Source organism: Dermacentor silvarum, chromosome 6 (assembly GCF_013339745.2).
Source record: "Dermacentor silvarum isolate Dsil-2018 chromosome 6, BIME_Dsil_1.4, whole genome shotgun sequence".
Lineage (NCBI taxonomy): Eukaryota > Metazoa > Arthropoda > Arachnida > Ixodida > Ixodidae > Dermacentor > Dermacentor silvarum.
In genome coordinates this window covers 146967937-146992515 of record NC_051159.1, presented here as the reverse complement: position 1 = coordinate 146992515, position 24579 = coordinate 146967937, and the positions used below count along the sequence as shown (strand labels likewise).

Sequence of the window (24579 nt, the reverse complement as noted above, 5' to 3'; positions counted from 1 at the left end):
AGAATGACCCCTTGTGTCGCCTTGGCACATCCATTCTGGAGGACTGTCGAATAAAAGGTGCATTCCAATATCACATTCGCAGTGCCGACGTTGTCTGCTCGGCGAGATTTCCAATGGCACATACGTACACAGTGAGCCATGTTGTCTCCTCGACAAAACAGAGAGAGAGAGAGAAACAGCTTTATTTACGGCATAACGAGGTCCTTACAGTAGCTTGGCAGCGGTTCGAAAGGTGGTGGCCCATTGTTTGCCACGACCTTTTTGGCCCAGTTAGTTACTTCTGCCTGAATCTGGTAGTCAGTCATCGACAGGAGTGACTCCCCTGTCTCGTGGGACGGAGTTGGCAGTCAATACTGCCAACTCGACAAAACAGCAGCTAGCACATACCATGTGACCCAAGTTAGTATGCACAACTAAGATCACTGATTTTGTGCCGCTGTTTATTGTGCGGGATCGTCCAAACGTCCAAAGTAGGCTAAGTAACTAACGAAATCTAACGCTTTAAAAGCATGTGTGATATGTGTGACAAATTTCGTCACAACATTGTCCTTTACCAAGCGACAGTTAGGAAGGAGTAGCCGGTGCCGCCTAAATAACCTGCCCTATTACATCATTTCAATAAAAACGGGAGCAAGAAACCATTACAGTTTCAGATAGCAACTTAAATGAGCCCTGAAAAGCTTCTTGGTTGACAATGCCTTGTTTGGAAGGCTCGTCTTGCGATAGAACATATTCCTAATTATTAAAACAAGTAATCCTAATTATGCACTTCATGTTAAAGGCTAGTTTTACTTCTCAGCTTTGCCAGACACGCTCTACAACGTGCCAGCATCTTGTACTTGACAACGCCATTGAGACGAGAATGTGCCAAATTTGTAAGGAGGCAATTTAAGTTCAGATCATAGCCACGAACACGTTTCTGCTTTTCGCACTTTCAGTTTCCAAGCTGACCTATCCAAGTGACCACGTATTCCAATGACCACGCACACTTTCTTAGCAAACGATCAAAGCTGTATTTATACGCTATACATTCTTTTGAAGCAATGCCAACGCAACTGCCGCCTGGAGCGCAGTCTTTTCGCGGAGCCTTCTTCTGAGGCGCTTATCTTGTGAGGGCGGCCAAAAAGCAAATATTTACTCACTTATAACTGATACTACTTTGCACCTTACCTTTTAGCTACGCAGCCAAATGACCCTAGTCGAGCGACCGACTTCCTCACAGCTATATTTGTGAGCGCCCACGCAGACCCTATATTAAAACTAAAACACGGGTCGAGAACATCTTTACAGCATAGCGTCGAAACTATGTGAGATAAAATTCTTCTATGTATCATTTCAGGATCTTTATTAAATCTACGAGTGCTGTATTGCGTGCCTATAAGACGCCCATTTAGCCAGTATTGCACATGTTTTTTCTGTTAGCACGTAACGTCTCAACGTGAAAAGCGTGAACATTTCTTGGACAAATAAATAACATTTTTTGGTTATGTTGCAAAATTAACGTTTTTTTTTTTTTTTTTTGAAAACGTGCCCTTCAAGTACAGTCTCACTTCGTGTGGCAAATCACCATTATGTCTTATAAAAAGTAAGTCAACTGTGCTGCACGTATCAGAGGAAAGGCAATGAATTAATAAATTTCATGCTTTTTTGTTCTTTGGACTGTAGTTATTTCTTTTCACCTAATAATAACTTATGTTCGTATTATAATTTAAGAACTGCAATGCGAGAGGAAACTTGCGTCTCCTTTGATAACAATATCTGTCCACAGCATTGCTTAGTGTGGTTTTGTTTCCGACAGGGGAAAACGAATTGTTCTATTCTTCTCTGCTGTGAAAAAACAAAAGCCATTCTCAAGGCCCAGTTTTCGATATTATGACATGTTTAATCACTTCAGAGACAATACCGCTCCTTAGCCTCGTTTCCTGATTCCCAGTGTTATGTCCTTGGCAGTCAGGATGTTGAACCCGTTTTGGAATTCCAGAGGCACCTGCAAATAAACATAGTTTCAGTTGCTTGCCATAGTATCGCCAGCCATATAAGAGGTGTGGTCATGGATCAACAGTAATCAAAAAGTACAGACTTCATCTAGGTAAACATATTATCCAGCATCTGATATGATCAGCAAGCATGTAAACGCGCTATTCTGGGCGTCATAAAAAGCCAGCAGCAGTGATTTCCCGGTGATCGTAACTTGGTTAATTTTCTGTGCATGCGGTTTTCATGTCAATAGCTGATCATGACAAAATACATCGTGGTCGATTTAAGTTAAAAAAATGAAAACATAACATCCAGTTCCACATGGTCGTACTTCCCTGACCTGTCTCAAGCATATACGCAACAGTACTGCAGTTTTCTGCAACTATGATGAAGCTGTTCGCAGATACTAGCAGGAAAATGTGAAGTACTGTCTTAACCGGTTCTGGGAACTCAGGTCTACCCGCGCATGTAGCTCAACAACCTGTGGTCAAACACACCAGCTACCTGTTGTCTTAATTGACAGATGTGCACGAAATGATGCACTATGCGAAGAAACATTCTACGCTCCTCTCCTTGTCAGTTCCAGCTCCTTTCTGAGACTTTTATCCCCTAAAACATATTTTTATGACGTACAGGCTATATTTCATCATGTTTTCAAGCGAAGTTATTTTTATGTATTTGTGTTCAAACCGTACTCTGAGCTAGAATGTTCTGCTGTGGCATTCATCATTTATTAATCTGTTCAAGAGATGTTGGAGCCAGCAGACGGTACCAGCTACCTGTTGTCTTAATTGACAGATGTGCGCGAAATGATGCAAAATCTTGAAGCAAAGAATAACGAGAGGAATGTAGCGACAATTAAAGTTTAATGCACCACGTAGTTTCAGACGTTTCCTTAGCCATTTCCCAAAACACAAATGTTGCTGTGCAAGTACAAATCAGGACATTTGTGCTCGGGTAATTCTACGCAAGAGCCAAGGAAAGACGATAGCAAAAGGGAAGACGGAAAAACTATTATGCGCAAATGCAGAAAAAAATTATTGGCATCCGCAAATACACCCACAAATAACGTGGTGAAAAATACAATATTAAAATCCAAACGCATTTAGATATTGCAGATTCTTCTTATTCGCCTTTCTTTCTGGGGTTTTTCGTGCCAAAACCAGTTCTGAGTATGAGGCACGCCATAGCGGAGGGCTCCGGATTAAATTTGACCACCTGGGGTGCTTTAACGTGCACGATAATGCAAGTACACGGGCGTTTTTGCATTTCGCCTCCATCGAAATGCGGCCGCCGCGGCCAGGATTCAGATTCTTCAAGAAACTGTACTATTGCACATGCTGCATTGTGTTGCAATTTTTGTATGACACGACTTCGACGAAAAACGTTTGCGTCAATACGTATACGATCACGTTTGCACTGGAACATCCGAGTACGCCAGCACAGAATGCAATACGAGGCCTGCGCGAGCTTATTTATTACAGCGACACGAGATATCTCGGCCATCAATGTTTTTGAAAGCCCCGACACGGTATTGTGGGGCTTTAACACCTCATAGGTAACTTTCTAGATAGTGTCTCTTACACGCTCTTGACTTTCTCTTTGGTCACTTGCGACCTTCTTTCGCATGATCCAAGTATTATGTATGTAACCTTTAAAAGCAAACGCACGGTGTTGACGCGAGGAGTTCCACTCACTTTCGTCTTTTCTGTGCGCACCACCTTGACGTTACGAATAGTGTAGAGCAAAGAAAGTTTCACTGCTTGCAAAGCGAAACGCATGCCGATGCAGTTGCGCGGTCCAGCACCGAACGGGAGGTACGTGTACGGCTGGATGGAACCCACGTTCTCGTCGCTGAACCTGCAAGAAGTAGATCAGTTATGTCACTTTGATCTTCTTCATCTCACAATAGACTAGGCTTAGCTAATTACTAACATGCTGCGGCGAAGTATGGAGCCATGGCGAGTTATACATACCGCAGAAAAAAAAAAAAACGTGGAGTAACAAGAAGGCTCATGAGCTTAAGGGTTATGGTCTGTTCTTCTCACTCTGAGCGTCGTCTTGTTCAGTAGTGTCGCGCTGCGCTCCTGAACTATGGAGAACTTTCAATCAAAGCTATTACTCTCGCGTCTTCTAACGTTTTCTGAAAGAAAGTGCTTCGGCAGAGCAATTGCCGACATGTCGTCTAAGGTTAGATGCGCCTGCAGTCAACACCCTCTTCGACCTCCTCCCTCGCACTCGATACACACGGCGTGGATCAGAGGCCTGTGCCTCCTTGTGTGCCTTCAAGTGTCCTTGGGTGGTGTCGTTTTTTTTTTTTCGTGCTCTAGGCTCGCCTTGCCACAAGGAGCCAACAAGCCCACAGTACAACCCTCTAAGTACGGAGTATTCCAGATTTTTGTATTCAGGGTTTATTGGCTTACCTCTCGGGGTCGAACGTGAACGGATCAGGAAAGTACTGCGGGTCGTGATGCATTGAGTAGACGGGGACTCCAATTAATTCGCCTTTCTTCACTTTGATTCCAGTGTCTCCCAGAATGTAGTCCTCCAATGGCGATCGCTCAATTCTGTCACAATGAGAGGGGCAGTAGCATATCAGTCGTTCATATAATTGTCACTGAGGTATGAAACTCGTTTCATATATTATCATTTTCTTGTGATGGATTTTGCGAGTATGTTCCCACTGACTGCCACTTTCTTTTTTTTTATCTGTCTATGTTTTTTCTTCCGCAAGTGCAGGGTAGTCAATCGCACACGGCTAACCTCCTTGCATTCCCTTCTTCATCTCTCTCTCATCTTCTCTCGCTCCGCGTTTCATGGGAAGCAGGAACTTAGCGCTTAATTAGACATTGTGACCTGTGCCATTTTTACTATTATGCACTAGTTTAGAAAGACGATAAAGCTAAAGGTAAATAAAATTTTAGGTTGTGCGAATTTACGCGGGCGAACACAGTAGCGATGCGGGCGCATCTTTCCATTTTACGGTGCTCACAGCTTTTCGAAGAACTTTACGCTCAATTCTTTAAGTATCAATTCGACAAATATTAAGCATCAATATCGACAAATATTCGGTTTGTTGTGATAATTCAATGCTTGAGAATGGAATTGAAGAATTTGGTCTCACTATGTATCATTCAGGTATCGTGAGAAATTCGATTTACAGCGAAGCTGTATTTGGCTACTCCGGCAAATTTCCTGCGTCCGTGCGCGTACACCGTTGCGTCGACAAAGAAAATCTTTCGTCTCTGCATAACAGAAAATTTAAAATAAAAACACTGAGGGGACAGGTGTACATGGAAAAGCGCTTTTCCATGCACACCTGTCCCCTCAGTGTTTTTATTTTAAATTTTCTTTTTTCCGCTGTCACCCTCCTATGCCACCTTTTTTTTTTTTTCTCTTTTTCCCCCTTTTTTCTCCGTCCTTTTCTTTGCCTTTTAAAGATCCACACCGACACATTCCAAAGTCCCAGATGCCAGGATACCTGTTTCGGCGCCTCGACCACACAGGGTCCCGCCACTTCTGTATACCGCCATGAAGACACCTACGGCGAACTACTGAGGCTAACGTCCCTTGAAGGACCGAGCCGCTCCCTGTCAACCACAACCCCCGCCCCCCTTTTCAGACTCCGTGTCGCCATCTTAACACCTTCAAAATTACACGACGCATTGATGCTACGCTACTCAAGTCATTCTTGCAACTCGTATTGTTGTCACTTGCATACTGACCGGCTGACCGGCTCTTCAGGGGCCCCAAACGCACGCCGCCCACGACACCTCTATACGCTCCCTCACCTCTCGCTCCCCCAACCCCCTCTTATTTCTCGCTCTCCCGCTCTTGTCCCCTCGTCTTAGAAACCGCGCCTAGACAGTCCAACGCCAGCAGTCATTTTCTTTTCAGTCTCTCCCTTTACAGCCAGACCACATCGACGTGACGTCACTCTATTAACTCTTTAAAACTAACCCGCTGAGGATGACGAGGCCGCCTTTGACGAAGCCTCCTATCGAAACGTTGGCCAGCCTTTCTGAGGCACCTTATCCCTGTTTATAGCATTTATATCACGTACATACGAGTAGGTATCTTGTCACGTCCATAATATATTTTCGGGAGACTATGGAGCCGGAGGCACACATGGCATGATTATTATCCATTTCTGGGGAAACCAGATTAGCCAACAGTAAGTACATAAATGTGTCCTGAAGTGAAGCCACTGTAGTGGAACCCTTGATATTACGCGCGCTTAAAGAGCTCATGCTGGGGCAGACAGATACAAAACCATAAGAAGTAATGAACACTGAAAAAACAAGAGTGCAGCAACCGAATATTTGAAGGCAATAAAAATGAATACAGTATTAGCTACACTAAACGACATTACATCCCATGTGCATAAAATAACCATTTGCGCAAACATGAGATAAAAAGAATAAAGAAGCTGACATCATATTCGATGAGAAATACGCAACCTATCGGGCCGCTTATATCCTATGGTATCGGCAACACATACAACAAATGACATTACCGTGTTGCTGGAGGGTACATTCGAAGAGCCTCCGAGACAACACCGTGTAGGTATTTGAGTTTCGTAATCACATCCAAGCTGGGATGTTCTCCCTGTGTGGCAAATGGAAAATGACAAAATGTTAGAGAATATTCAGAAGTAGTGATCACCCCCTCTCCCTCTGGTATACCGACTATACTTCTTTTTTGGCAAGCGTTTCCATGTGGCATAATGTCTCATTATCTTTTCCTCAGTATTTTCTTCATTACTATTTTCTTTATTTTAGCATCATGAACACTTTTGTGGCACTGCTTTTAAGGCATTAGCACACGAAGCCCCTGATTAAAGGGAATTGTGAAGCAAATCGCGTTTGTGAGCCAAATGTTCGCAGATTTACATTCGGTACCGTTGTTGGAGCTACTATGTTTCCTCTCAGTTAACTGAAACGAATAGCGCCGCATGTGTTGTACGAGCGGTGCTGACCTCAACTTCAAGGCGCCGAGTACCACCATTTCAATTTTACTAAGAAGGGAAGGTCAGCACAAAAGGGTCTCGCTGCAAGTTTTTTGTATCCTTCATAGAGAAAAAAACGAATTTACCTTTATTTTACGTGCTGCGTGGACTTTCCTTAATCAACAACTGGATTAAAGGCAGCAAGCCGATTACCAAAATCCGGCTGTCTGACATACCGACGCCTCAATGGTCACGTCGGGCGTTTTACCTGGCTCCTGCACTTCAGTTACGCCAGTTGATTGGACCGTGATTACCAAGGGCTCGATTAGAATGACTCTGCTTTCTGTGGCGCGTGTAGCCGCTCGAGAAGTGAAAGGAAGTCACAGATTGTTAATTGTTACTGCTTTGGACACTCTCATATAAGAAAGCACGTAGATTTTATAACATCAACCTACTGGCTCACCGAGCTACATTACTCGATCATGGACTTGGATCATGGATCATGGATCATGGATCATGGACAGCGTACGTGAATATTGAAGCACTCGTCCACTTCCTCCCTCAGCTTTTCCTGCACCTCGGGGTTAAGTGCCAGCTGGTATAGCGTGTACGATATCACACTCGAGGTCGTGTCCTGGCCAGCGAAGAAGAAGAGCACGCATTGAGCCATTGCTTCCTCCTCGGTCAGTGCTGCAAAAAGCCCATCGGCGGTTAATGAAACGTCACAGCGCTAGCTTCACGCTTTCTGCTCTGATTTATGTAAACACTGTTTCAGCTTACCGTTAGAGAAAGCTTGAAACACAACGTGTAGCCTTTTCGCAATTTCATTGTTTTTAGCATTTGTTGCGCAGATTAACTTGTCCAAACTGCACTTCAATGCGTAGCTATAGGAGAAAGTTCCCACAGTTAGATTTTAAAACGCCGCTTTCTTTGGGAACTGCCTTTGTAGAAAACTGAACACCTTAGACAGCGAACGCCGCCCCCTTCTCTGTGGTTGCAACGCCGTTTTATGACATCATTGTGTGATACGTGTGAACCAGAGGTGGTTTTTTTCTTACTTTATTTCTTACCGTTAATCTGGGTACTGAAACAATGCAATGACAAGGAGTGATCGGGTAGAAATGCTATAGTGCATATACCATTGCTATCTTCTATGCTTTCAGTGTGATACTGTTTTTTTTTTCAGTGCCTGTACCGTATTCGTTGTGATACAAAAGAATATTAGCCGTGCTTTGGGCTCAAGGAGATATTTCAGAAAAACCTACAGCATTAGCAGCGGTTATACTAAAAAGATCAAAGCCGGGTCCATGACCACATGATATCAAACTTCATCACATTAAAGCTTTCAAATTCGTAAGGGTTGCTTTGGAGCTTTCATGTGATTGCGGCGGTGTGAATTTTCGCCTTGTGAAAGTGAATTCATACGACCACGATTGTTATTTGTACAATGGTCTCTCACGCCACATAATGAATTTTTGTATGGACTAATACGAAAGTGTATTTCGTGACCCTCTGGCTTTGAAACATAGTGCCGAGCTAATGTGAAATGCAGGGGCACCGTGAGAAATAATGAAGACACAAAACCGTGACGGCCACGATCGGGAAAACTGCCCTAATGTCACGCCAAAAAACCAACAACAATCGAAAATATGCTCTGCCAAGCATACCTCCAGACATCCAGAAAAATTAAGCGCACATGCTCATATTTAACTTGCGTGGCATTTACGGCGAACAAAGCATAAAGTTTTTTTTCCCTTCGTTGAGAGTATGATCGCACATTGCACTTGTTAGGAACCGAACGCATCATCTTGTTGCCGAATAATTCTTGTTTTCAACGTATAAAATACCAACGCTCTTGTGTACACTTAGTGACACACACACACACAAAAAAAAAAAAACGACGTCGCTTGATGTCTTTTCAGATTCGTGGCTATACGTGTTACTCGATTACACCTAGACACCAGGCTAGAAAACATATACTAAATGATAGCCTTACTTTTGTTCGATGAAAACGACGTGTCGGGCTTCAAGTCTGAACCAAGGTTGAAGAGTTGGTTGTCCCGTTCAGAAACACTTTCTACTGAGGATGCAAGCTTTCCTTCCTTGGCGTCCATCATCAGTTGAAGAAAGTCCTCGTGCCGCTAAGAGAGATACATGTTTTACGTGAAAGAACCAAAAGGATTGGCCAGAGGAGCTCTCTGGCCTGCTATTCTACTTAAAGGAAAGGGAGAAAGGGAACAAAATTGAGACAGTGCGGCATGAAGTGTACCCATGCATGCGACTTACAAATATGTTCAGCTCCCAGCACGTCACAATGCGCATGCGCCTGGAATGCAGTTCTGAACCCCGGAGGTGGAGCCACTCTACGTTAAAGAAGTTCAAGGGTACTCTCGTTCACCATGCACTTAGGGTCTTTTTGGACGGCGCCAGAATCTTCAGCACCGAAAGTGGTCTGTCGTCCAAACCAGACACCACGGTAGTAAGTGTCCGACATTCTTTGCTGCAATCAGGGCAGCCGCAGAGGATGTGTGAGATCGTCTCTGGCTTTGGCTGTGACAGTTGGAGTATTTCCGCACCCCATCTTATGAAAAGAATGTTGGATAAACGCCCCCTTGAGTCTCAAGTAAAGTTGTATGAGCTTACTTTGCTTAGGGTGGAATATTGAATCTCGGTTTAGGTCTAGCATGAAAAGGTAATCAACCTTGGCGATAGATGGAACTGGTCTAGTGCAGACTGTAGGCGCTCCGGAGCGTATTGCACAGGAGAGCAGTGGCGTAATTATTATTTGATTTGTACACATATACACACAAGGACACAAAGGGATTAAGGAGGGAGCAAGCTGACAACTGCCACCGAGAGGGGCACAACGCCTGCCTACTCCTATAGGAGGAGGGAATAGAGGAAATGAAAATATGAGAAAAGAAAAGAGGAAATAAAGAAATATGTCATGTCTGCATAAGGCGACAGTTACTGAGTCGGTGTCGGTGTGCGCAAGCTTTAGTTCTGCATTAATCGTTAATTAACGTTTACAAAACGGCCATAACATTACTTACAGATTGTTTGGCCTGCCGGCCCTTGATGATGTTTAAGCATATCTCCTTGAAGTAGAGAAATATTTCCGTATTGAATGGTCGCAGCCCAAACAATTTCGCAATGGCTGGGAATACAACTGAAATTGAGAAATAATTAATTGCAGACTTCGCTACTTCAGCGCCTCACTGATAGATCCAAAGAAGGAAAAAAAGTCAGGTGCATGCTTTAACACAACGTGTCAAAGCTATCCGTAGCAGTTGTTTAATAATTTAAAGAAACGAACCAAGTTATGTCTTTTTTTTTTCTTTGCAAAATAAGCTAACACGCTCAAGCCCCCGCTAAGTGCTACAACGTTTCGTACATTGGGCACATAATAACGTACCGTACTTAGTCTGTTTATTACTACTCGCCACATGTATATATACATGCAAATAACTCCAGGATGTTTCATGCACGCACCGCGATGGACTACAGCTATGCTGTTAATCCGGGTATATAATACCAGAGAGGTTCGTCTCCAATAAATGATTCTCTAAAATGCACGATGACACTTGGCATAGCCACTTTGACATAACGGAAATTATCTCGAAATCCTCTCTGAATGTTAATGGGCTTTTCGGGAGAACAAGGCACTATTTGTGGAGTACAGACTAAGCTTTGGTTTTTATTTATTCATTGACTTTCAATAGCACCAGTTTAAGTGAGGCAAACGGGGACGTTTGTTGTGACAGCAATGCTTTAAAAATCAGTACACGCTAGAAAGCGAAGGAACACATTAGAATAGGGGCTTTAACATCTCGCAACATTTCGGATCATGAGGGACACTGGGTTATGAGGGACATTGGACACCGGGTTGATTTTGACCACCTATGGGTGTTTAACGTGCAACCAAAGCACGGAACACGACGGTTTATGCATTCCACCCCTGTCAATGCGGCCGCCGAAGCAGGGAATCAAATTCGCGTTTATGCAATAGCCATTGAGCCACCCCCAGTGACGGAAAAACGGACGCAACAAATAAACAATTAGTATAAGGCGGAAAAAAGCAACGCTTCTTGTGAATAACACTCGTTATTTCCTTCATGAAACGATGATGTGATGAGCTAAAAAAAAAGTTAAGAAGTTATATAGCCACGTTGGACTACTCACAAAAGATAAAAAGGCGTGGTGTGATGCGTCCCGAGAATGCCTGTCGTGATCTGGTGACGAACTCGTTGGTCTGGTCCGAGTGTGAGTCCAACTTCGTGCCAAATGCGCATCTTGCGATTACGTCCACCGAATAGTTGCCGAAGAACCTGAGTGGCAGAAACCATTAAGTAGGCCACACGTTGTAGGTAATGAAATGGTTACTTTAAAAGTGATCCCTCTGCCCTCCGCAGTTGTCGAAAATGACAATCAAATGTTCTAGTTCTGCGAATGGCTGAGGCCAACGCAGTGTTTTAGACTTGCGTATAGTTATGGAGTACCTCGCACGCAGCTGCAATGTTCGTTTAATTTTGATGCTGTCCGCAGCGGGCAACACGAAGAAATTTCACGAGTTCAGCCTTCCCACAAACGTTGTTGACGTCAGTGTGATCGTCAATTTAGAAAGCAAGCAATCGATGCTGTTCTGTAGTTTCACATTCCTTCGAACTATATGAGAATAACGCAACATGTGCGTGCGTGCAAGTCCAAAAAAAAAAAACTTGAGTGAGGCGCGAGGATGAGGTCAAAAGGTAGATATCGATAATAAAGGAGAGATAGAGAGAATAAACATCTTTATTGAGAGATTAGTTAAGAGGGCGAAGAAATCAACCGGTGGTACGATAAAAACTTCTAGCCTCCTGGGACCCGAACACAACCGTTGGATACAATCGCTCTTCAAGGTGTTTTTTTTTTATTCTCTACTGTTAGGTTATGAACCTGAAAAAGAATTTAAAAATTTAAATACCACGGTTAGATGCCAAAAGCTGCGTATATAAAAAGAACTATATTAATCATCTCCTATGGTTGCTGTGATAAAAACTGCATTTCATTGCTTGAATGCAGAGATGAAGATGGAATTACGTGTAGTACGTTACCATGTTGCTGCCGCGCCCGGTATTGTGACGCAATTTCAGTGATATCTAAACACACTTCAAGGTTGCTTTCGGCCGTCTGGGATGACACAGAAGTCCAGATCAATTCAGGGCGAAGTTCCTCGGAAGCGGATGACAAGAATATGAGTAAACCACTTCTTTACCAGTTGCACTTGCAACGTACTTCCTACCCAGAATGAATATTTCGCGTAATCAGTTAGGAGTGAATTTCGAAAAAAGAAATGTTGAAGGCAATGTGCAATGCATTGTACAAGGTATCTTAGGAGGCTAGACTTAGAGCCACTCATATTCTCCTACGTCTCAAGTAAACATATACCTATCTGTTTGGGCGTCGACGAAGCACCACATATTTTATAGCAACTTTTTATCTTGAATACGAAATTCGAAATATATGACGCATTATATGACGTCAAAGGTGCCGCGGTACTCCATTTGCACTTGTAGACGGCTGCCGTAAAAAGGTAAACTTTGCACACCAACTCGCTCAAGAAGCCCAACTCGCCCAAGAAGGAGTTATTCTGTTGCACAGTGAGTCTCAGAAGTCATCTGTCTTGAATATATGTAAATATACAAGATAAAAACATGACGAAATGCGTGCAACAACGAATGACCGAGAGGAACACACGGCGTCCCCAGGAAGTTTAGAAGAAGGATTTCAGAAATTGCTGGAGTGGAAGTTACTGCTCCTTCTTACCTGAAAAGCTGAAGTGTGTGTACCAGAAAATAAGTCATGTTAAGCTAGGGGGGAATGCGAGGAAGGCGCTTTTTTTCCTTCACCAGAGCCGCCCCTCCTAAGATAGCGGCGGTCTGGCTTCACTTTTGGGACATCACCTCCATTCCAGCAAATGTTTTTTTTTCAAACTTTCTCAGGCATCACAAGCCTCTAATAGCACGGCAACTTCAAAAGCAAGTAATTTTTTTTTTTCATGAAGTGAGCATCGAACAAAGCATTGTTACGGTACGTCTTCCTTTGGTCAGCCAACTTTCATTTAACGTCACATCTTGTTGGCAATTTTAAAGGCGCAGTGCAATCCACTCGAAATGCCATTTTTTTCCTCTGTATAGCACTGGCCGTCTGCGTGGCCTCTATTCTGTGGTTCTCTATTAAGGTAAAATTCTGGAGTTTTACGTACCATAAACACTATCTGATTATGACATACACCGTAGTGGGGCACTGCGGAATGATTTTGACCACCTGGGATTCTTTAACAAGCGCATAAAATTAAGTACATGAACGTTTTTGCATTTTGCCCCCATCAAAATTCGGCGCCGCGGCCGGCATCAAACCCGTGATCTCGAGCTCAGCAGCGCAACGCCATACCAAGTAAGTTACCGTGGCGCGTGTGGTTCTCTGTGACATGATGGGAGGTTTATAGAACAAGAAATGTCGATATGCCTTCTGCGAGAGGCGATGACAACATATCATTAAGAATTATTCAAAGCAGCAACTGCACACTCTCTACATGGCTATCACTTAACCGCAGAAATATCCTCAGTCCATGCGTTATACTTTTTAACTCTCTCTCTCTCTCTCTCTCTCTCTATATATATATATATATATATATATATATATATATATATATATAGGGTCCTGCATGTGTCACTCCGCGTGTTCGAAAAAAGGTTTTGTTGCTGCACTGTTCTTGCTCAAGTTTTGCAGCAAGGTCCATTTTGGAGTCGACTTCGTTTAGTATAACATTTGGCACAGTTAATTGCCTCCTTTACCACATGGTCTGCATTTTTCCTGGTGTTCTTAAGGGCGATAACTTGTGAACTTTTCCTCTTGTTATTATCCATCATCCTGCGTTGTTGGCTTCCCTATAATATGTTACCGAAAGTAAAATCCTTGGCTGATGTCCCAGATGTCTTTGAGAATACGAGCGTTGGAGCTATTTTCTGAAAGAGATTCATTCATTCGGAAAGTGCGCGTGTACACTCACTGTTTGATGTCGATGTCCTCCTCATTTGCCGCCGCCTGTTTCAGGTGTTCTGCTGTCACCACTGCGCAGTCCTCAATCAGAGAATTCATCTGCGTTTATTTGTTGATGCCAATTATACATCAGGTCTCTCAATATCATGACAACTTAAAAGCAATATTTGCTCAATCAGGGCTAATCCTTCGGCTAGTTTGTCTTGTATAACGGTGGGTGGGAATTAGCGCTAAATAATTACGTTGCTTGATTGAGCCGTCTATTGTACTGCACGCTTTTGAGTGTTAATTCTTAAGCAACCGCCTTTGATGTGCAAGCGTCATCGCATGATATTGCTGTATACTTTACTTGTGCTCGTACTATCTGTGTATCTTCCTAGGGCTAATTATCCTTAGCAATATTTGCTCGCTACAGGCCACTAAAGTAGCACACCTGCGTTTGGCAACGAATAAATATCTCTTTAAAAAAAGTATGTTCCTACTTGCTGTAAATTTTTTCCGTCTTAACACCACTTGCAAGTTATAAAAACAGATAAAACATAAATATCTTCCTGAACAGTAGACAGTAATACGTGGTAGCAATTTATATAACAATGTGAATGTCGTGGTACATATAAGCATGACTTGATAGATTATTGCAGTTCCACGCAACATCTATCGTGGCTCTGCACTTCAGGATTCATCTCGAGTGTGCTGTGTTACAGCCTCTTCCAAGTATTTTTATGGCTACTACGCTAAAACAATAAAACAAGTTTGTCTTGGAAATCCTCCCCCAAAAAACAGACACGTCTCAGTCAAATCTGTACTACGGTGTAAGATTAACACGTCAATCGCAAAGCGAGGGTTCTTACAGCTAAACACTCATTATCATGCTGTTCACCAAGCTATCTGTTACGCACCTTCATATTATTGTATTAATAATCATCAGTGTTATACGCCAAGCTACTATGTTCCGATATCATATGTCACTATAAATGATGGCTCCTGTTTCTCCCCCTCCAGAAGAGCAAAAAAAGAAACAGGTGTTTTTCCACGCTTTCGTGACTCATTACTGTTCTCTAATAGATACCTTTTATTATTTTGGTTCTCTCTAGCTCTTTAACAAGCTAGAATGCAACGTAGAATACCAAAAGCTCGTAAACAATTTAGTCTCTCTTAACGAAGATTTTTTTTTTGTACTGCTTAACATATTATTCACATCGACCCTTTTGCAATATTATTAGTATGGCCCGTACTGTGGCATTAAACGGAGTGCCTGCGACTCCTTTCTTATATGCTATTTCACATTCAAGAGTTACCTCGCCCGATGGGCAATGTTCACACCGATTAACCACAACAACTGACGATGTGTGTGCTGTGCTATGTGCTCTCTCTCTCTCTCTTCCCCATATTTCATTCTCCCCCATCCCGCTCCTAAGTGTAGGGTGACAAACCTGTTGTGCTAATCCACAACAAGAGTGAACATACTCCTTCTAGGAATACAAGAACTGCAGGAAATGAGCATGAATATGAAACAAGCAGCTACTGTCGTTTAAAGAAGTCCTTGAATATTCATTGTTTTTAGAGCATACGTTTTCTATTTCTTATTTTTTTCCTTCATGTGATAAATAGTGGCAAAACAAGGGAAAGTCTAATCCTGAAGGAAGGAAAGAGTGGAGAAGTAAAGGCAGGGAGGTTACCCAGTTTAGCACAACCGGTTTGCTACCCTACACATGGGAGTGGGATGGGGGGGATGAAAGATGAGGAGGAGAGAGAGAGAGCACATAGCACAGCACATAGCACAGCACACATATCGTCAGTTATAGTCCGTGACTCTTGCGGGGTACGTGACATCACTATCACAGCCGCTTCTCCTGAGCCCAACGTTTTGACAAGGAGACTTGTCTTTGAAACAAGGAGACTTGTCTCCAGGTTGATGCTTTCCTGGTTTGCCCACTGACTTGTCTCCATCTTTTCGTGAGCTTTTTGTTTTGTTTTTATTGTCCCACATGCTTTACATTCTTCAGCGTTGCGTTAAGTACGCAAGAGCTTTAAAGAATATATTTCTAGTCTTCGAGTGTCCCCATTCTATGATATGGCACTGTCACCATGTACTGGCCATCTACGAAGACAACAACGCTCATCACCTTTCTCAGCCTTCCAGTGGAAAAGGCTGGACTCGAGGCCGGTCGAATCTTTCGCCATCTATCCACGGGAACAATGCTCATCATGTTGTCCAACATGGGGTCGAAGAACTTGAACGCCTGTATCAGGAGAAATAGCGTAGAGAGGAGGGTCTCATTGACCTGTTCGTTGTCCCCTTTAGAAATTGAGCGCATGTCACTTGCGGCAATTTCAGCAAAAGTAGATATGCCAGTAAACCGTTGCACCCTAAATTGAGGACACCGTATTGTGAATAACGGAGCCTGAGAGAACACTGCTAAGCTCTTCTCTTTTTTTTTCTTTGTTTCTTTCGTTGTTTCTTGGCGGGTTGGGCCTTGTAGTCGCAGACGCTCTAGTTTAGCAATGTGGTTGTTTATATTGAAAATTTAAGAGACTTAGTTTGTAGTATCAGTGATCTCATTCACATCACAGCTTCTTTTTTCGTCATATTTCCATCACATCACTTGGGAGACAGTGGGTTCAACTCTGCCACATGACGTACCCTTCGATTGGGCAGTGCTGGAAAATCCTTGACCAGGACTTGCTTCACCAGTTCGGGTTCGGCGACGAACAGGACGCTCTTGCCGGTCTCAAAGGCACTGCATGTCATTAACCACTTGTTGCTTTTGTGTGACCGTACGGCAAGAATGAAGAAAATCTGATTCAGTAGCACCTGTTTATCTGATTGCTTATGCACCACACTGTCCAAATGGCTAGGCTCCTAGTGAAAAAAAAAGTGCAACTTTGCCATTTTTATCCATGGTTAGATTATAGTGCAGTTTCTTTTTTTAATTATTATTTCGTTACCTGACGGATTCTAACCAACAGCAGCTTTTGCGTTAGAGTACGAATACATCACGAAATTAAGGGCCCAGTATCCCTTAGGCTGAAGCACAGCACGAAGTCAGGGTTCAGCGTTCTTTTCTTTAAACCTGCAATGCCGATGCATGATTCGACATGAACGAAAATTATAACGACCTGTTTACCTTTCTTAACGGACACGGAGCGGACATTTGTAGAAGAAAAATGACAATAATGTTTGATGTGAGTTAGAAATTCATTACTATAGTAATAATTATTTAATAATTGGTGTGCTGCATTATCCACAACTAAAAGCTCGCTCCAGCAGATCGAAAACGCTACTTTTGGCTGTGGTTTAAGCTTCCAGTGGTTAAAAAATAATTTTCAGGTATCGAACTTTCAGGCATCGATATCGAGCGGCCAATAATAATAGATTTACTATACTAAGCTGAAAAAAAGGCGTGTTTTACCGTCGATTTCATAATAACATCATTATATTTAGATTTCTGTGGTTTCTAATTTTACAGAGTACTTGTTCGCGTTAGATGCAATAAACGAAATAAACATCCTAGAAATTTTGTGTGTCCTACATCTTTTTGGTTAGATAGTGACAATTCAATAACTGTAACCGATGCACTCACCCGAATAATCTTCCATACTTCTTATACCGGGTGGTATCAAGCAAATGAATAGGCTGTAAAGTAAGAGGGCATTGAAGCCAAGTTCAACAAAATAGAACGTGTGCTTTCATGTAATGAATCCAAACACACTACGACAAACTTAAATGAAAGGTGGAGCTCCGGCACATCATATGACCTGGCTATTTGAGTATGTTAAACATGACAATTGGTGCCTTCAAAGGCGAACGTCATTCCTGCGCATAACTGTAGCGTGACTACTCATAACGCACGTATTAACTAAATCGTTTGTTAAGAAATTATTATTGCAAAAGCTTTAAAATATTTTTGCGCCGTGAATTGATACACCGCATTCGTTCAATCTTCATACTCTTTCGTTACGGGTGATGTCAGCATTTCACCGACACACTTTTTTTGATTGGTACTTTTTTGTTCTCTTATTGCTTGAATTTTCGAATGTGTCGTTTCCGTTTCATAGTCCGATGGGCAGTTATGGCTGGAAGGCCAGACGACAAACGTCGCTAACATTTCCTAGATCACCAGAGTAAACTAATAAAACAACGACCACATCAGTGAAGGCAACGCGAGGAAGGCAACCATGAAATCATTTTGCTATGCAAAAGTACACAGCATAGTAGTGACGACGTGTGAACACGCAACGATCTTCATAATTCGAAGTTGTCTCGGTTGTCATGCGCTAACCTTTTGGTAAGAAGACAGCAATAAAGAGTTATAGCTCAGCGGGTTTACGGGCCAGCGGGCCCAGCGGGCGAGCGGAGACGCCACTGCGCATGTGCGGTACGCTGGCGCGGCCAGCGTGTTTACGGAGCGGGCCCTTCGCTCCGCTGGTTTCCTCTCCCTAGCGGATCGCGCGCAGCGGACCAGCGCTTCTGCGAAACAAACATGGCGACCACCCGCGCGAACAGCCCCATGTCGTCGGCGTCGTATTCAAACGCGGCGCTGGCTCGCCTGCAGGCGAAAAAGCCTCGGATGTGTTTCACCACTGAATAGGACCTCTGTATACTGCGAGAGGTTCCAGCAACGAGGCCGTTTGGCGACGATTTGAAGTGGATGACCGCGATCGGGAACCCGAAGCGAGCGCTTGACCGCGAGCTAGCTGACGCTATAACTCCAACCTTGTTCGAGAGGTGGCGCAGCAAAACGCGCCACTTGTCGAAAAAAAAAAAAAAAAAAGATTAATGAGAGGTATAGCAAAATGCTAGATAAGCAGCATAGTATACCTGATTAAATAAAGCAGGCTAGGTGACTATTTGTCGCCTGCCCGTTTCAAAGGGGATGCCAATATATCATCATCATCATCATCATCATCATTCAACCGAGCGAGGGATCGCTGAGCTAAAACTCTTCCTTTCGTGCGGTGCTTCGCTGCCCTCTCCGCTCGCCCGCTCGTTCCGCCGGCCCCTAAACCTGCTGAGCTATAACTCCCTAATAATTGCATCGTAAATGTGCCCAACTATTATACTCTGCCTGAGAATAGGAACAAGCGTATTGCTACAAGCGCCATCGATCAAAAGACTAGTCTGGTTATCGTAAATAGGTTCTGTGAGGTGCTACACTTTGTGGGGTTGCGGGGAGTGGAGGTCAGATTTTCATTCACGAGCGCAACTTAATGGTAGCGTTAACAAAAAAAAAAAAGATTTTTTTTCGGTAGATGTTTTGCAAACAAATCTTGTGATCCTGCTCAAGCACGGCAGATGTCATCAATCTGCTGTAATCTATCCACCTTTTTATTTACAGACGAACCGCAATCTGTTGAAAGATCAAAAGACTTAAAGTTGTGAAGTGTTGATAAAAAGAAGAAACACCTATTTATAAAACAAACAATGGCCCGTAACAACAACGTTTCGTTAGAAGAGCACAATAATTTACAAGAAGAAAGGGACCCGAGGGGCCAGATTTTGATTAATCATATCATATAAGAAGCCAACAAACAATGACACCAAGGACAAGATAGGGGAAATTACTCGTACTTACTAATTTGTAGTCACTCAGTTTTTGTTAGTAAAAAGAACAAGCACGTATTATACAAAACAGAAGATGACGTATAATAATAACGTTTCGTTAAGAGAACGTAACTGATAATCACTTGTTACTTTTCTTCCTTTCCTCTTTTCTTTTTATTTATTTATTATCTTTTTGAGATGTAGACTTGCCTTAAGTCATAATGCTGGGTGTGTATTGTACGTGATCTTTAGGGTAAATTGGCTGCCGCGTATGCGACCTCTTGAACCAAGGAATGTACGGGCATAAATGAGCATTGTGAAGTTTGAACTGTTAAGTTTACTTATTTTACCACATCAGTGCGCAGGCCAAAATTGTATTAATAGCTTGTAATACTTGTAAATAATAGCTTACTTGGAACATGAGCTTCACTGTCGGGCCGAATATGAGGGCAAATGGCTCTGACGTGACGTTTTGGTTCTTCCAGTAGTTGCGATTCCGAGACGCATACCTGCGAAGATTGTACAAATAACCATTACTCGTGCGTTTGGCTTTGCGTGAACCGCGCAATTTCTGAAGTGACGTCGTTATAATGATCATGACACCATGTGACTGGACTTTGCGTCGCTGCGTTTATGAGTTGACTTTCGGTTTTAGTGTGGCTTAATGTACTTATGTGTCTGGATTCTGTGTGATTGTGATTTGGAGTTGACTTTTCGTGTTAATGTGTTGATGTCAATTCTTCTTTTTTTCTAATATCTCTATCTGAAAAGGAGTAGCCGGCACCAAATAAAGGGAACATCTCCTATGCGCCATATGATAAAAAAGACACTTTTTTATACTCACCTGCCTCAGAATAGGTGGCGCGCCAGAAAATTAATATGGGATGTATCACTCCATTGATACGTGCAAGACGTATGTACAGCACGCTGGCATCACATGCGTACTCACTGCAGACATCACATATAGTACACGCACAGCCGCACGCACACATCGTCAATTGCGACATCGTCGACGAGCGTCATTTATTTTTTCATTTAAGTCAGCACCCGTTAGAACTCCTGCTTCAGGGCGTTAGAGGCACAAAATTGAAATTGTAATTTGATAGTGAGCACAATTGATAGCGAGCACCCAGTTTATTAACCGTCATTAGACGTTTTAATGCTACAAACATCCTGGTGACACGTGGTTCCCGATTCTAAAAGGAAATAACTTTATAGCCGGTCTTCTTGAGTTGCTCTTACCGGCGTGTTATGATCTGATCTTTGTAGAACCTATCGACTGTCAAGCAAATATGTGTAAATCATTTTTATAATTTATCAACTTGTTAATAACACCCTACCGATTGTCCGCCACCAGTAACACAAATAATTCGAAAATATTATTAGACTTACCTTTAATTAAACTCTTATTAACGATAGGTATAATAAGTTGAAAAAAATTGGTGTATTGTGACACGGTCTCCGCAGCTTGCATAAAAGTTGCATCAATAAACTGCGCAGTAACAAATACTGCAGAAAGCGCTCTCTTCATCAGGGCCCGTATTCATTAAAAGCTCCTAGACTATCATTGTTCGTGAAAACGAATTCAAGCCAATCCTAGCGCAGGAAATTTTATTATGGAAGGCGGCCGGCCAATCACAAGGAGCCCTTAAGGAAGACAAGCTTTCTGAATTCGGCCCGAGATCCTTGCTATACAAATTTGGGGGTTTTGGCAGCGTCCACACTGGCAAGGGTAGCAATGGGGGCTTGTTGGTGATGCATCAGAAACACTCTTGATACAGTGCGAAACGTAATACGAACACAAGAAGGCACAGTAAAAAGACGACACACAGCATTGGTACCTCAATCAAACGCAGCTGAGAATTTGAAGCAGCGTGTTTACAAAACGAGGGACAAAAAATTGGTGGTGTTTAGCTTTGGTTAACCCTGATAGCGAAAACTTCACTGCCCTGGCTAGGCCCATTGTCGAGCTGTGGCCGAGGTGTGGTTTCGCAATGATATACAGACATGTTTGCAATGAATACAGTGTTTATTCATAATCTTTTTCATGCCTATGAAGACACTGCGTTGATCAGTAAAGTAGTGAGACTTGGTTGAAACTCGCAGCCTGGCCCAACTCTACTCGGGAAACGGAGGCGATGTCTCCTGTCAGCTAGGGCTCCGTAAAGGCCTAAATATAGTCCGACGTAGCGTGAACGCGCGCACAGGTTGTGTAACGTTGGCGAGAATAACAGCGGCTATAATTCAACCGATGGTTTGACGTACTCACGCCGCCAACGTAACTGGACGCGCGGCCAATGCGCTCCGACGCGCCCGGCATCTGATGACGCTCGCCCGCGTGCCGGTAACGTCGGACTATAAACGCGCTTCAATGCTCTCTTGTCGTTTGACCTCTAGCTCTCAAGGTGAAAACTGTTAAGTCGCCGACGCTGCCCGAGGTAGCGTAATGAAGCTTTCGCTTCAAAAGTAACATTGCATTCGATTGAGAAAGTAAAGTGATACTTGAGCGCGCAGGCTTTCGCCTTCACCCTCTTTGGCGTATGCTCAAGTGACTGTAAATTTTTTTTTCGCACTGATAATATTTAGTTTGAGAATATTTAACCTAAAAGTCATGCGCTGCCGGTGTTTTGTTTCATGATATTTGTTTGTGGGCTGTCATACTCAAATAACCCAAGAATAAGTTGGTAAATAATGCAAGACAAAGTGTGAGCAACGATAACGTCGGACTATAAACGCGCCTTAATGCTCTCTTGTGGTTTGACCACGATGGAAGAATACTTCCATCGTGGGTTTGACCTTTAGCTCTCAAGCTGAAAAGTGTTGAGTCACCGATGGCTGCCCGAGGTAGCGTAATGAAGCTTTCGCTTCAAAATTCTGATTCGTGCGAGCCACCTTATTGTTCTTTTTTCACGCCATATGACTGCAAAGCTGACTATTGCGTAACGAAAGAGCTGCAGGTCAATGGCATCATCAAACAGTCACGACGTGGTAAGACACCCAACTGTGGCCGCCGCGCCAATCGCTCAAGGTCGAGCGAAATACGTATACTGTGTGAACAGACAGACAGACAAGAAACTTTATTTTGTCCTAAGGGACTACTTTGTCGTAGTCACGGGCCGCACCTGAACCGGGGGCGGAAGACCGTGATCTTCGGCCCTTTCGCAGGCCCTTTGGACAGCCCGAAGCTGGATTGAAAGGTCGTCGCTCTTGACGGATTCTTCCCAGTCTTCTTGCCTGTTAAAAGGCGAGTGGTGCAATGCTGAACATTGCCATAGCATGTGATTAAAGGTGGACCTTTCCTCGCCGCAGTCGGGGCAGCGGGGATCCACACCCGGAGCGTAGTGGCTCAGCCTAGATTGAGACGGAAATGAACCCGTCTGCAGCATTCTCAACACCGAGGCCTGGGGTCTGCCGAGCTTCGGGTGAGGAGCCGGGAACTGCCTGCGTCCCAGCTGGTAGTGAGCCGTGATGTCGTGAAAAGTAAGCAGCGGGTCCGTGGTCCGGTTGATCCCCTGCGAAGCCGGGCCCCTCAGACCGGCGCGGTTGACGAGACCTCGCGCCTGGTCGTGGGCCAGCTCATTGGGGTTGATCGAGCCGGGAGAGACGTTCCGGCCCATGTGAGCCGGGAACCAAGTGATGACGTGACGGACCGTGCCTGGCTTGCGGGTCCTAAGCACCGCCGCAGCCTCGGCCGAGACCGAGCCGGCGAGAAAGGCCATCGCCGCCGACCTGGATTCTGTGAAGATCTGGGTGCGCCCGGGATCGCACAGAGCCAGCGCCACTGCGACTTGCTCTGCGACGGACGCCGTCGAGTGTTGGATGGACGCTGCGTTCAGGATTTTGCCCTGGGGGTCAACCACCGTGGCCGCGTACGAGTTTGATCTGGGATACTGCGCCGCGTCGACAAAGGACGCTAGCTCTGGGTTCTGCAGGGCAGTCTTGATGAGTGCTCGGGCCCTGGCTGCGCGCCTGGCCTCGTTGTGTTGTGGGTGAACGTTCCTCGGGAATGTGGAGACTCTAAAGGCGTCCCTTTCTTCCTGTTGGAGGGGGACGGCGCACGACTCCGCGGCCATGGCGGTGAGGCCCGCCATCTCGAGTATTCGGCGGCCGGACTTGCTGGCAGACATATACTGTGTGAAAGAAAATTTTTAACAGCGAAGCTGTTTAAGCTGGAGGTAGTCCGGTGGTGTACGCAGAAAACTCCTCCGCCTGGCGATGACGTCACGGGCGTCGCCTTGCAACAGAGTGCCACCTCCTCACATACTACTACTTCGCCAAACAGAGGGAGAGGGAGCTGAGAGAGAGTGAAAGCAGCGTATAAAAATAGCAACGCGCAGCATAGCGGATGCGAGGAGAGGAGGAGGAGGGAGGCAGGTGGTAGTGGGACGAGTAGAACTGCTACGGAAGCCGACCGCGTTTCCCCGCGTTCGCGTCGAACGCGTCCGGTGTCCGTGACTGCAGCCGATGCCTCTGGCGGCGGCTCGGTAGGTTTCGACCAGAGCACTCGACACTCGTCGCTTACGAAAGACTGAAGCGAGAGCTAGGGAAGCTGAAACCAAGCGTCTTGCCTAACCTCCGCAGCAACACCGCTCGCTCCTTTATCCGTAGCTCTGCCTAGCTTCTTCCCACAGCCGCGCGGGGGCGACGCTAGGCAATTACGTCACTCCAGAGTATGTAGCTCCGCGTCGCCGAGGCATAGAGAAACATGTTCAAGCATGTTCATTACCTATGTAATGCTCAATGGGCCTTTAGGGTGCTTGAATAATAATGAAAAGCCAAGTTAAGCTAGGGAAGGCCCACCAGCTTCGCTGTTTGCTCAGACTTCGCACCACTAGTGTGAAGCTGCCCCAAGTTTTTTTTTTTTTTTTTTCGTTTCCTCTTTCGAAGACTTGGTTTGGCCGTGAGAGCAACAGAGGTAGGCAGTGACACATGAGTTGACTCTCAAAGCGTGCGTGGGTAAATATTTTTGGGGTTTCCCTAACCAGAGTTTAACAGCTGCAGCAGGGTATCAAGGGCCTATTCACACTTGCGACTAGGCGAGGTCGCGCGACCAAGTTGGTCGCAAAGC

At 44.3% G+C, this 24579-nt stretch overlaps 1 protein-coding gene across 1 annotated transcript in view; it reads right to left on the bottom strand.

Moving 5' to 3' along the window:
• Window positions 1–1842: 1842 nt before the first annotated feature.
• Window positions 1843–24579, bottom strand: part of LOC119456945 (uncharacterized) — a 69744-nt gene continuing 47007 nt past the window's right edge. Inside the window, exons 16-28 of the mRNA XM_037718764.2 lie at window positions 19924–20020; window positions 17551–17603; window positions 16611–16707; window positions 16093–16209; window positions 13977–14065; window positions 11108–11253; window positions 9979–10094; window positions 8922–9066; window positions 7455–7615; window positions 6494–6585; window positions 4401–4544; window positions 3675–3837; window positions 1843–1987 (exon numbers count right to left, since the gene is read on the bottom strand). Coding sequence (XP_037574692.1) covers window positions 1910–1987; window positions 3675–3837; window positions 4401–4544; window positions 6494–6585; window positions 7455–7615; window positions 8922–9066; window positions 9979–10094; window positions 11108–11253; window positions 13977–14065; window positions 16093–16209; window positions 16611–16707; window positions 17551–17603; window positions 19924–20020 — 1498 coding nt within the window. The 3' untranslated portion in view covers window positions 1843–1909. The remainder of the gene's footprint in view (window positions 1988–3674; window positions 3838–4400; window positions 4545–6493; window positions 6586–7454; window positions 7616–8921; window positions 9067–9978; window positions 10095–11107; window positions 11254–13976; window positions 14066–16092; window positions 16210–16610; window positions 16708–17550; window positions 17604–19923; window positions 20021–24579) is intronic.